Genomic DNA, 13,561 nt, shown 5'->3' on the forward strand with positions numbered 1-13,561 from the left:
GTCTCATTCACATATGTGCTCACATTTCTGAAATCTCTGTTTTATGTTTAGATCAGCTAAGAATATACCAAAATGCTTGAAAGGTCATTTTTGGAGAATACTACAGAAAGCAATTAGGTATAGGGTCAGAGGGTTTTTTCTTTTAGCTTTCAGTTATACCAGCTGAAATTAAATCTGAATTTCAATTGTGGGGAAAGAAATATGAAAATATCACAAGTCATTATAATAAACTCCAGGGGAAAAACTGTTATCACAGAACAATCTTACAGAGAGTTATTCTGATTAAAGTCAGATAAATATTTGCAAAGATACCCAACACAGGTTTCCAAAGCAGAAGAGCACGTTGCTTTTTGCTTCCTGCTATTTTTTCCACTCTACTGTCATGACTATGTCATGCCTCAGGAATTCCTCTGTATATAAATAATTCAGTTTCATCCTCTTCCATTATTTACATTGTTCCATTGACACATGCACTGATAGTTATATCTGTTATAGTAGCACTTAAACAAATAGAAGTTCTTGGGCACATCTGTTTTACTTCCTCCAGTTTTTAACCCTTCTCTACCACTATTTCAATGACTGATTCTACCAAGAACTAGAAAACCTCTTTCTATTGTTATGGCAACAGTTTCTATCCACAGCAATAGTGCTGGGTACCTTTAGAAAGGTTTACCAGGCAAATCAGACATTTAAATTTGAACCATAATTTCTTGAACGTATCTTTTTTTAAAACCTAAATACCATGGACCATATTTTACATACAAAGCATGATTTAGAGCAAAGATATTCAGGTTGAGAATGAAATGCAGTTACAGACTGCAAAAACAACAACAAAAAGCACATCATCTGACTACAGTGTCGCAACATTTGCAGTGTGATGAAGAATTGTTTATTATTTCACATCCTCCTGCACTGATATCAGAATGAATCACCCAGAGTAGTGTCAGGAGGTAATGCGTTATTATTTTGTGGCTTTCTACAGCTCCACCTGACACTCTCTTCTCCCTCCCTCCACCTCCACTCCTAACTGCTGTGAGGGATGGGGCTGTTTGTTCTCTCAATTGCTCCTTTTCACAGCAGCTTGAAAGGCCTGGGATGTGTCTAGTCTATTTTACTTGGCACACCTGCTGTAGTCTGAAACGAGACCAACTTGGGCAAAGGAACCATGTAACTCTAAAGCCACAGCTTGAATATCCCTGGCTTACATTTTTGGAGTTGATTAGACTGATAATTACACATATTAAACCATCATCCTTTATTAGTCCTGTTAGAAAAAAAAGTGTTGGCAAAAATGAAATTTCATTAAAATGTTCATATTTTTTCTTCCGTTGTTCAACCAGTTGATATCTGTGCGCACGCAGAGGCAGTAGTTATGAATAATGTAAAATACAAATGTACCGCAACACAAATATAATTTTGGTGCATGGTTTTATCGTCAATACAACTGCACTCTCTCAAGTCCTACATTATATCAGCCACCTATAGTTTGTCAAACCTTATTTTGTGTCTGACACCTGATTTAATATAAATATTTACCCATATGCATGCACACACTTACTGGAAACCTGCAAAATTACATGCTATTTTTGTCTGCCTGCAAGTTATTTTACCTGAGCTAAGGCTTCCATTAAGTTCCTCACCACCTTCTCTTGGTCCTCTGTTAATATTCTGTAGAGAGTGGCTCTTCGCTCACTGTCTTTTTTTAGCATGAAGAACCCAGAATCTTTCTCTTCAGGTGAAGGAGGAGCACTATGATCCTCAAAATTCTCATCTGGGATGCTGAAAGTTTACATGATGAAAGTTAACATTTAAAAAAAAAACCCTACATTCCTAATCCGTGAAGCAACACAAAGACAACATAGCTCTTTACCTCAGAAAAAGGGACTGGATTCCTTTTGCATCTTTTTCTCCACATGATTTGGCTCTTGATTTGAAAGAGAATGGATCAATTTTTAAGTCCGTGTCAGGTGAAACAGAGCCATATTCACTGCTACTGCTCGTATCTTCTACCAGAACAGGAACAGGCAAAGATATGCTCCGAAGGTATTCTACTCATGAAGGAACAATCAGAAAATTAGTGTTTCAAAACCATCCCAAATGGTCTAAGCTACAATGGCTATACCTTAATTCTGGAAAGAAAGTTATTCTTTTAAGATGAGGCAGAAAAGGTAAACTCCAACCTCCCACCTCAGTTACACATATCTTAAAATGCTCTTTTTTCCCCCCATATGTTACTTGAAAAGAGCTCTCAGCTACTGGAAGGAGTCACAACATATTTTAGATGAACAGTTCTTAGAGACCTGGGACCATCTCAACTTACTGGGCATTATGGTCTTTACAAAGTTAAGATATAATAAACTCCCAGAGCTACAGTGCTTATGTATACATTCATTCCAGAGCGCCTCTAAGCATTCTCTCAGAGTATTATATCTCAGCACAGAGGGTCTGCCCCAAACCCTTGCAACAATTTAAGCCTTACATTAGGGGCCCAATCATTCTCTCTTTGAAGTCAATGGCAAAAGTCCCATTGACTTCAATGGGAACAATTTCAAGCTTAAGTGGTACTAGGCCCTTCACACAAGCCCTCTATACCAAGCTAAATTTCACCCTAGGTGAATCTGGAAGATAACCTGGGGCTGATTCTTTTGGACAAATGTGCGATACATGCAAGTTAACTCTGAGTTAGCTTCTTCTATAAACAGCACACTTGCTGTTGCAGCAAGAAGGTTCTGAATTCTCATTCAAACTTAGGCTGACCAGACAGCAAGTGTGAAAAATCGGAACAGGGGTTGGGAGGGAATAGGTGCCTATATCAGACAAAGCCCCAAAAATCGGGACCATCCCTATAAAATCGTGGCATCAGGTCACCCTATTCAAACTCTTATAGGGCATCTCAAAATTTAGGTAATTGAAAAAATTAATAAAAATGGAGACAAAGACTACTATTCCAAGCAAATGTCCCTCTGACATCTTGCTGTTTCAGGTGCCATGCACCATTTTGAATGGAACTGTTACTATAAACAACAAGGCCCATGATAAGCAAGATTTTAGCCACCTGCCCTGTCAAACCGTAACCTAACCTGATTATATACAGCAGTTCTCAACTGGGAGTCTACAGCCCCCTGGGGGTCTGCGAGACCTTTCAAGAGGGCTGCAGGGCTGAAGCCCCAATCCCCAGCGCCCCCCTTGGGGCTGAAGCCCCGATCCTCACTGCCCTCCCCTGCTCCCTAGCATGGGACATGGGGCTGAAGCTCAGAGCCCCGAGCCCTGGTGCTCCCCGTGGGGCAGAAGCCCTGAGCCCCTGGTCAGAGTTGGGGGCATGTAGGGCATTGCCTCCTCTCCCCCACCCAAATGCAGCACAAGAGCACGGCAGTCCTGGGGGCAGCTCCACACCTCCCCCCATCTCCTCTCCCCACCCGTTGGCCAGGGAAGTGGGAGCCAGGCAGTGCAGGGCAGCTGGTACCATGGAACAGGCAGCAGCAGCGTTCCCTCCTCTCCTGCTGGTAACGCACATTGAAACTGCTCCTCAGCTCCCAACCCCCTTCACTCACGCAGCTGGTAAGAGTCGCCTGGGTGGGGAGACCTGGCTCCATGGCTGGCAGAGCCCTTGGGGAACAGGGACTGCAGGGGAGTCCTCCCGGCATACAGCCTCTAATAGCCCTCTCCCTACACCCTGAGCTACCCCAGTCCATACACAGCCCCTAGTATCCCCCTCCCTGCACCCTAAGCTGTTTTCAAACTTTTTGAGCTAAGCCCCACGCCTTTGAGTTGTAATTTTGGTTGCGTGCCCGCCCCACCTGAACCCAGACAGGCCGGGTGGCCTGCTGAGATGAGTCAAAGGGTGGAGGTAGCGCTCCCTCCCTGGACTCTGCCATGCGGAGGTGGCTCGAGCCGCACTGGCCCCTGCCCACCCTAAACAGAAGTCAAACTATGCTTAGGCCCCAAGCCCTGGCCCCGAGACTCACACCCATTCGCCCCTGCTGGGCCCTGGAATTTTTATAGCATGTCGAGGGGGGGCCTCAGAGAGAAAAAGGTTAAGAACCCCTGATATACAGTATTTTAAACCTATGTGGTCAGGTTATGGCTTCCTAAGAATGACAGACTGTTCGGTTTGATAACTGTGTCCAATTATCTCATCTGTGCAGTTTTTAGATGTGATAATTTATCGCAGAGTAAATGATTTTTGTTCTATCAGCATAGTTACATGTTTTGAGGAAAAAAGTTAGAATATTAAAACTCACCATTTGAGCTAGCTGAAAGAGCTGTGGGAGGAAAAGCAAACAAAAATACTCATCATATGGTAAATTTAACTGAGTAAATATAGTGTAGGTAATAAATTCTTTCCTCTCAGTTGTACTGTGCATGCTAACCCTATCTAGGCTGTCATTTATCCAATCAGTCTCTGATTTCAATTGAAAAGAGAAATTGGAATTTAATCTATTTTTATTTGTTTTTTTTCTCCAAACAAGTTAACATGGTGATCTAAATATTTCTTCTTTATTTTAGGTATCTTGATAAAAAATGTTTTCTTAAATGCAACAGGCATTTTTTCCACATTTAAATAAATACATCACTTATGCTGTCAAAGAAACCACTTGTGCTCCACAATTTAAAACAAAAAACAAAACCAGTGGTATAATCTGTGTAATAACTTTGTATACAATAGCTAAAGTAAGAAGAGTCTTCTATTCAGTTTAAGTTTAAAGTAAATTTCAAACATCTTAATATTTCTAGCAATGGTAAAACCCTTAGAAAAAATGAATCTCAGTTTGTTTTAATGCCTGTCATAGAAATCAAAGCTTTCAACAAATTTTGCAGTCTTTTATATTGAACTATTTTTGCTATGTAATCAACAAATGTTGCTGATTAATCGGTTGTGCAAGTATGCTTTAAATTAGAATATTTCTAAGGAGTTTCAGAAACTATAAAAGACTTTATCTGGAACAGTCCCATACAAGTGGTGATAACAGAATTATGCTCTTACAGAATCATAGGACTGGAAGGGACCTCGAGAGGCCATCTAGTCCAGTCCCCTGTTATAGACCTATTCTGCTGAATATTCATCAAGACAGAGGATACACTGCTTTAGTCTCAGAGGTTATGACCAATGGTTATAGGAAACAGTCTCTTTAATGAGGTAAAATCTAACAGATACATCTCAGTGATAAAATTACCTAAGAGTTTTGTCTGGGATTTTCTCTTCTTGCTTGAAATCTTTAAAAACTCATCTACAAGTAGTTCATTAGCAAAAGTTCGCTTGTCAGGGTCTGGTTCAAAGCAACGCAGTATGAAGGCTTTGGCCTCTGCTGACATGGATTTAGGGATCTCTGGGTGTATTTTAAACATTCCCACCTGAGAGAGATGAAAGAGTAAACAAAGAGAAACCAGAAGTCTTTTCTCATACACTTTGCTATCTGCTTTTGATAGAGACTTACTAAAAACCCTTCCTTAAAACCTACTGAAATCCATGAAACAAAAGCATCATTAATGACCTGCATTTTAGTAGAATATCTGAAAAATTCTCTCGCTCCCAAGGAAGGTCTCATAGAAAGAGGATGCACTGATCACTGGCTCACCATGTTAAAATGGAACAGACATAAAATTTTTTTTTACAGATTTGTGAACAGCATTTTATTGCTTCATTTTTGTCTTCTTCGAAACAATACAGCATTCCCCCTCAATTGAATCACATCAGATAACACATTTGTTCTAATATGCTCATTAAAGAGGCATTTCCTTTATCTTATCCTTGCTGTTCTCCCACTCTCTGTCTTTTAATAGTCATAAGATTTCCTTTGTTTACAAAAAACAATGGACCTGAACAGAACGGTCTAAGAAAGAGGTCTTACCTTAAACATAGCTGCCTGTGGCTCTCCCAGTTCATAAAATGGAGGCTTCCCTGTGGCCATTTCAATGATAGTGCACCCCAAAGACCAGATGTCAGCAGCTTTCCCATAGCCTCGTGGCCCTTTGTCTATTATTTCTGGTGCCATATACTGAAGGGTACCTGATTAAAACCACACTTTTTTAAATTTAAAACTCGGATGATGAAGTAGGCAGCTAAGAAGGACGGGGGAACAATGCGGATGGGCAGGGAGTAATGTTAATAGTTTAAAGAAATTATCCTCACAGATTTCAAAAGAATACTTTTAGTTAAGGCCACAAGTGAATGATGTTTGCTACAGATCTGATCTGAAGTCCACTGAAGTCAGTGTTGAAACTCAGTGGACTTCAGTGGGCTTTGGATCAGGTCCAGTTTTCACATAGTCACATTATACACCAACAGAAAAATTAGGAGGGCAATTCTGAATTGGATTCAGAGATGGAAAGGAACTGATTAGTGAGGTAACAGGATTCTACTTCTTGGAGTGAAAGAGCCATTTAACCATAGCATTCTGCATTCTCAAATTCAGAGGGCAAGAATTTAGCAAACACTGAAAGAGGGAATTGAAATATACACGTTCAAAAGTGATTATTAATTATATATATAATGCCCAGAGTGCAATAAGTTTGAATTAGGTTTTCAAGCAGGAGGAAGATCAAATTAAGGACAAATTCTTGAGGTGGAGTTAGGCAGACTAAGCAAACAAAGGAAAAAGTTACTTTTGGGTCAGTGAGGCAGCAAGATTAAAAACTGTGTACACAAGAAGGAGAGTCAGGAACCTGGGGAAAAGCGGCCTATCTTGCCTAGGAGGATTTGAATCTCTCAAGAAATGTCAGCAATGGCATTCCTCTCTACCAGTGCATACAATTAAACTTACTAAAATAAAGTTTATAATTTAAGATTAAGCAAGTAATATAAGCCCATTCCTCCAGCTACTATATGCATTGATTTGAAGTCCATGGAAGTTCTGCATGTGAAGCTGCTGCAGGATCTGACCCTGCATTCATAACTATTCTTCCTTTGCTTTCAAATTGGAAGACACTGTAAGCTAGAAACATACCAGTGAAAGTTTCAGTACACGGATTGATCCCCGCAAGTCTCTTTGATGTTCCAAAGTCTGAAATCTTTAGAACTCCACTGTATGTGTTGATAAGCACATTATCACCCTGAAGGACAGAACATTTAGACCACTTATTTTTCTCTAGTGACTGTTAATGTAAGACAACTTGCAGCACACATTTTCAAAGCGCATTCTTTTATACATAATAATTACTCTAAAGGGATATTTAAGGGGGTGACGGTGTGGGGGGAAATCATCATTGCTACCTTCTACAGTAACAGTTTAAAGGTGCTCCCTCTCTAAAGTGAAACATCAGCACTTGTGTATGCTTCCCCATCTACAGAAATTCCATAAAGAATACTGATAGAGGAAAGAAACACCAAAGATTCTTCCAACTTTAAAAAAAAAAAATGATTTCCCATTGTCAGGTCTGTATTAAGAATCTCATTATGGAAGCTCCTTCTTTCCTCCCAACCCCCTATAACACTTTCCCAACTTTCCAAAGTGTATTTTTGATTAAGATATTACCCTGAAACTCCAAATATATTGTCCACAAAGTTGGGCCATATTACAGAAAATATTACTTTAATCTTATCTTCACTTTTAAAACAGGTTTTTATGGACTATGATCACAAGTAACTTTATGATTACTAAAAAGAAATATAAAATGAATTCCAACAGTAGGAAAACTCCAAGTTAATACAGGTAACCTAAACCACTAGAAAACACATTTGGGGGCAGAGGGATAGCTGGGAAAAAAGGAGACACTGAATTACTGGTAGAAATAGATTTTTAAATATACTGAATGGGAGCATAGTTACACAACTTCCATCAACATATGGGAGTTCTGCAGCTAAAACTCTGCATGCCTCTTTAGATGGCAGAAGCTCATCTCAGTCTCTATGTAAAATTGTAATAATAGAATATAGAGCCCTTCTTTCCTATCTCTCATGAGTGTGTTGCGAAACCACATAATTGTCCGTTTTACAAACATGACTTTTCCCTGTTAAATAAACCCATGCCTGTGATTCATAGCACCTTCTCACCTTTATGTCTCGATGTACTATCTGATTATCATGGAGGTATTTTAATCCTTCAAGAATCTGCTTGGTGTAAAAACCAATTGTCTGTTCATTATCTTTTAGTGGTCCCCATTTTGAACGCAGAAGAGCAGAAAGGCTGCCTATAAATTTTTTTTGGGGAAAAAAACAGATTAAACTTAGCTCAGAGATTGTTCTTTCTGGCCTTAGCTTGTGTCAAGTAGTAAATGTAACCACACTAATAGGAACAGAATACACCTTTACTAAAAAGCAGACATCCTCCATAACACAGAACATTCTTAGATTTATCTATAATCAAACTTTTAAAAAAAAATGTATTTCTTTTCATTCATGATGGTCATTGGCTAAACAATACTCTGTGTTGTTGCTTTTAAGTAATGCCAAACAAACTCAAAACCAGCACTGAACTCTCAGGAAAAAAACCCGAGCAAGTCTCAACCCCTGACACAGCACAGTTGGTGAACTTTCCCCACCAAAACTCTGTCTCCACTCCCCCCGCCCCCCGCTAAACCATCATCCCATAAAACTCTACACCCTTCAGATGCCTGGGCGAAAGGAAAGGCCTTGCAGTATGCACTTCCAGGTCAACATTCCCAGACCGAGTGTGTGGAAGCTTGTTCCATAACTATAGGCCCCTCATGTAGAATGCTTTACAATCAATCTCCCACTTCTTTGTTAAATCAGGAGGAATCCAATTTGAACAGCTCCGCCAACCATAGCTGGAGCAATATGGCCTAGGGAAAGATGTGATCTTTCAAGTAACACATTGTTTAGTATACTGCTAATCAAAGTCACACTCCTTTCTCTCCCTGAAGAGAGGCAGACTGAAAAGAAGCATTAAGGAAGTGTCTCTAAGTATGTGTGGAGAGATTTTGTAGAAAAGCTAAATTCAAGGGATAGATTTTGTATTTAGTTCTGACTGTTCATTTCATGTAGGAGTGAATTCCATAGTCCAGGTTGGGCTTCCATGAAGATTCTATCTCCTCCATCCGTTTACCACCTGTCAAGGTTCCTTCCCCACTCTGAACTCTAGGGTACAGATGTGGGGACCTGCATGAAAGACCCCCTAAGCTTATTCTTACCAGCTTAGGTTAAAACTTCCCCAAGGTACAAACTTTTACCTTTTGTCCTTGGACCTTATGCTGCCACCACCAAACGTGTTAAACAAAAAACAAGGAAAAAGCCCACTTGGAGACGTCTTCCCCCAAAAATATCCCCCCAAGCCCTACACCCCCTTTCCTGGGAAGGGCTTGATAAAAATCCTCACCAATTTGCATAGGTGAACACAGACCCAAACCCTTGGATCTTAAGAACAATGAAAACAATCAGGTTCTTAAAAGAGAATTTTAATTAAAGAAAAGGTAAAAGAAAAACCTCTGTAAAATCAGGAAGGGAAATACCTTACAGAGTAGTCAGATTCAAAACATAGAGAATCCCTCTAGGCAAAACCTTAAGTTACAAAAAGACACAAAAACAGGAATATACATCCCATTCAGCACAACTTATTTTATCAGCCATTTAAACAAAACAGAATCTAACGCATATCTAACTAGATTGCTTACTAACTCTTTACAGGAGTTCTGACCTGCATTCCTACTCTGGTCCCAGCAAAAGCATCACACAGCCAGACAGACTCTTTGTGTCCCTCCCCCCCACTCCAGATTTTAAAGTATCTTGTCTCCTCATTGGTCATTTTGGTCAGGTGCCAGCAAGGTTACCTTAGCTTCTTAAGCCTTTACAGGTGAAAGGGTTTTGCCTCTGGCCAGGAGGGATTTTATAGCACTGTATACAGAAAGGTGGTTACCCTTCCTTTTGTATTTATGACACCACCTTTTCCCAAAAGTTTCATATTTCCAGTGGAACGTAACTGCTAATGGAAGTCATGGTCATAGAAGGAGAGGTGCTCTCTCAGATAGCTAGGGCCAATATTATGCAGAGCTTGTATTAAAACAGAGACCTTGACCTGGACTTTGTATTCAATCAGGAGCCTGTGTAGGGAGCAGAGCACTGGGGCAGTTTGTTCACAGTGATCTGTACTGCTCAGCAGACAAGCGTCTACAATCTCTACCAGATGAAGCTTTTGAAAGATGTAAGGTATCATTCGTAGATATAAGTTGCAATTAATTGAGCCTACAGTTCATGAATATGTGGATTACTACAGCCACCTCTGTGCCTAATACGATGGAGTGCAGTCTTGTAGCTAACCACAGATAGAAATGTGTATTTTTTGCAGCCGTGACAGTTAGGATCTCCACATACATTGAGAATTAAGAGATCCTTGACTTTAAAAAATGAGCAATGCCTTCAATCAAAGATGATATTATGGAGGAGGAAAGGTCTTCAAACCACTTCCTTTTTCCTACCAGCATCACTTTTGTCTTGCCTCTATTCAGTTTCAGGCAGCTGCTCTGCATCTACATTCTTCATCTCCCCTTGGCATTTGAAAAACTCTGAGTTGGTGGTGGCTACATCTCATGCAATGGTGGCATACAACTGGGTATCGTCTGCACATTGTTGACATTTCAGACAACAAACCAGCTAACCACATCGTTTTACACAGATGACTGAGATGGTAGCATAACTGATCTGTGGGATTTCTCAAGTGATGATTCAAAGAAAGAATAATTGCCCATCACAACCTGCTGGGTGAGGCCTAACAGGAAGGACTCAAAATATACTAGGTAATTTCAGTGCATCCCTACAGCCTCTTTGGCAATCAAGTATGCTGAATGCTTCAAGAAGTCTATCAGGACTTGTTTCCCCAGTCTGTATACTGGAGGAAGTCATCTGTCACAGCAACAAGTGCTGTTTCCAAACCATACCCTACTCTGAACCCTGACCAAGTTGGATCCAGGCACCTTGGCAACAATTGCCCATCTATACTGGAAGAAGCACAGGAGACACTGGATGTGGTTTAATTAGGCCACAACTTTATTCTTAAATGTCTGGGAGTACCCAGCAGATAAAATTGTATAGTGTAGGTAATTCCATAATCATTTCAATATATACCCGGGGACTTCCATCAGCACTCCCTCTTACCCAGCCAACCCACTGCTGAGAGATCACCATCCCCCTCCTCGAACAAGGGTGGAGGGGAGCCTACAAAGGAGGAGGGAGCTGGCTCCCTAAGATACCGGTTATAGGAGCTCTGAATCTCTGTTTCCTCTCCTTTAAAAAATACCACCTTTAAATCCTTTACAATCCATTTTATCTGATCACTGTATCCCTTCCCTATGGAGTACCTGCACTGGACACGTGCCATAAGCAGGCGCCAGCAATTAGCTTGGCTGCCTCCCCACCATACCTAGCAGGGTTCCCAGACATATCCTAACACCTCCTTTAAAATCGGCCAAAAACATGTTAGCTCCCAAGTCTGAGACGTGGGCCCCATACATCCTGGCTTTTCCTGCACGGACATGGACCTATATAATCCCTCCTCTCTGCCGGTCACCTGGTGGGGATGGGTCAGAGTGCCCATCCTGACCTGGTCTGCAGCTGCCTCAAAGTCACTTCCTGACTCTCTAGCCCATAAAGGGGCAGACACCTTTTTCCAACAAGCCAGACAACAGCCCGCACTGCTTAATGTGCAGTGAGGTCATTCTAGCCTTTCCTATTAGCTATACAAATCAACTCTCTAGTCTGTTCAAACCATCAACTTTACCAGACTTAGCCTTGGTGCAATTTCCATACAGAAGTGGCTTATAGCCATGGACATTTTTTAAAATATTATTCACACACATTTACTCTACTGTTGCAGTATTCTAAAATTTTATATTTTAAAAATGTAAAAAAAAAAAAGCACTTACCCCCTGGCACCTGTTCCATGAATATCTTAATAAAACTATTCTCACTAAGGGAACCTAAGTACTGCACAATGTTCTTGTGCTTGAGGTGCTTATGCAGAGCGATTTCTTCATGTAAAGGCTGGGAATACCTGGAAGTAAAGGAAATGTTCATTTTATAAAAAGCTGGATATTGTACCACAATGTCCATCAAAATTCACGAGACCTCGTGAAACATGTACATTGAAATGTTGTACACAATGCTACAATACACGTTACTAAGAACACTTATGATTGTATATACTGAAAAATAAATTGGCACAATAAAGGCAGTCACCCAGAGTTTGTGGAGAAAGAAAGTATACTCCAAACTAAGTCAGCCAGAATGAGCAGGTGGGCAAAAAGCTCAATGCCCAGATATATCAACTAGTCCATCTGCAATAAAAATTCAAGCATATGTTCTTAGATTGATAGTTTAATTTAGATGAGAACCTTGCTAAGTAGGAGGCTTATTTGAAATGTCAGCTCTGGATATTTATCACAGCCAGGGAACAGCATATTCTCTTCATAGAGAGGTGCGCACTAGAGCTGGTCGGGACATGCTCACCAAAATGTAATTTTGTCAAAGCCAAAATGTTTCACAGAATGATATCAGTTTTAATGATATTTTCATTGGGAAGATTTCTGAGGTCCAGGATTCACTGGTCACTTCTCATCCAAGGGAAACAGAGACCTGAACTGAAAATTTGAACTTTTCCCTCCAAAAACAGCTTGTGTGACAAAATTCTGCTTCACAAAAACATTCCAACCGATTTGTTTTCATTCCAATGCAAAACAAAAACAAATTTCAAAACCTTGAAAGTTGCTGTGAAACAGAATTGTCATCCTTCAGGCAGGGCTAGTGCTCACTTTCCAATCCTATCAGATTGTCTGCCTGATTTCCTGTTTTCTCTGGTGGAGCTGAGAAAGTATGTAAGAGTGCCAACTTCCATTAGGCATTAAAATATATGTCCAGATTTTCAAAAGAGCTCAACAAGTCAGACACTGACCTCTTTTGAAATATTGAGAATTTTTGGTAATCTAGAGTTTACTCAGGTGCCTAATGGATGTTAAGGCTTTCTGAAAATCTGACCCCAAATTCTGGGTACTGAGCACTTAAAAATCTTCTCCCAAACGTGAGTTGTGGACATTGTGAATACTGAATTGGTATTTTGTCTGTTACAACACCTAGCTTTATAGAGATGGACAGATTTTCAAGATCAGAAGGATTTTTTAAAATCATTGCTATAGGTAGGATTAATTTTGTTCCTATCAACCTTGGCAATCTCCTTTAAGATAGAGTGATTTGCCATTTTCATTAAGTTTTTGAAAAATCAATTTTAGTTACAGCTTTTGGTAATTTTTTTAACATAACTATGAGGTGTGTCTGGGTGTTACTTCTTATATCGATTCCTTCTGGTCACATGGGAAAATGCTGTTTTTTAAAGAAGACAAATTTGCAATACATGGCTTATTTCTTGAGCACAACAGCACATCAGAACCCGGGGATTAATATAACTTTTAAGAGTCTAAATAATTCAACAATTTAATATAGTGGGCTCCATTAAAAATTTGACTTTTATTGCATGGCAGCATTTAGGCTTGCTCTGATCTTTACCACATTATTTGTGGAATTTCCCATACTTAGAATAGAAAATATTGCAAACACCACGATGAACGTAATTATTCTTGATAGTAAGTATCCAGTTTTTAAATGGCACCCATTGCATGTAAT

At 40.1% G+C, this 13,561-nt stretch overlaps 1 protein-coding gene across 4 annotated transcripts in view; it reads right to left on the reverse strand.

The window, feature by feature from the left end:
- Positions 1-13,561, reverse strand: part of MAP3K5 (mitogen-activated protein kinase kinase kinase 5) — a 156,532-nt gene that overhangs the window by 16,786 nt on the left and 126,185 nt on the right. For 3 of the 4 annotated variants that reach the window (XM_073337411.2, XM_073337413.2, XM_073337410.2), the window contains 8 exons: positions 11,812-11,939; positions 7,991-8,127; positions 6,945-7,050; positions 5,850-6,007; positions 5,175-5,352; positions 4,242-4,262; positions 1,871-2,048; positions 1,611-1,779 (listed from right to left, as the gene is read on the reverse strand). In XM_073337411.2, the coding sequence (XP_073193512.1) occupies positions 1,611-1,779; positions 1,871-2,048; positions 4,242-4,262; positions 5,175-5,352; positions 5,850-6,007; positions 6,945-7,050; positions 7,991-8,127; positions 11,812-11,939 (1,075 nt within the window). The remainder of the gene's footprint in view (positions 1-1,610; positions 1,780-1,870; positions 2,049-4,241; positions 4,263-5,174; positions 5,353-5,849; positions 6,008-6,944; positions 7,051-7,990; positions 8,128-11,811; positions 11,940-13,561) is intronic. The other variant, XM_073337414.2, reaches the window with a different exon arrangement.

This window comes from Lepidochelys kempii, chromosome 3 (assembly GCF_965140285.1).
Source record: "Lepidochelys kempii isolate rLepKem1 chromosome 3, rLepKem1.hap1, whole genome shotgun sequence".
Classification (NCBI taxonomy): Eukaryota; Metazoa; Chordata; order Testudines; family Cheloniidae; genus Lepidochelys; species Lepidochelys kempii.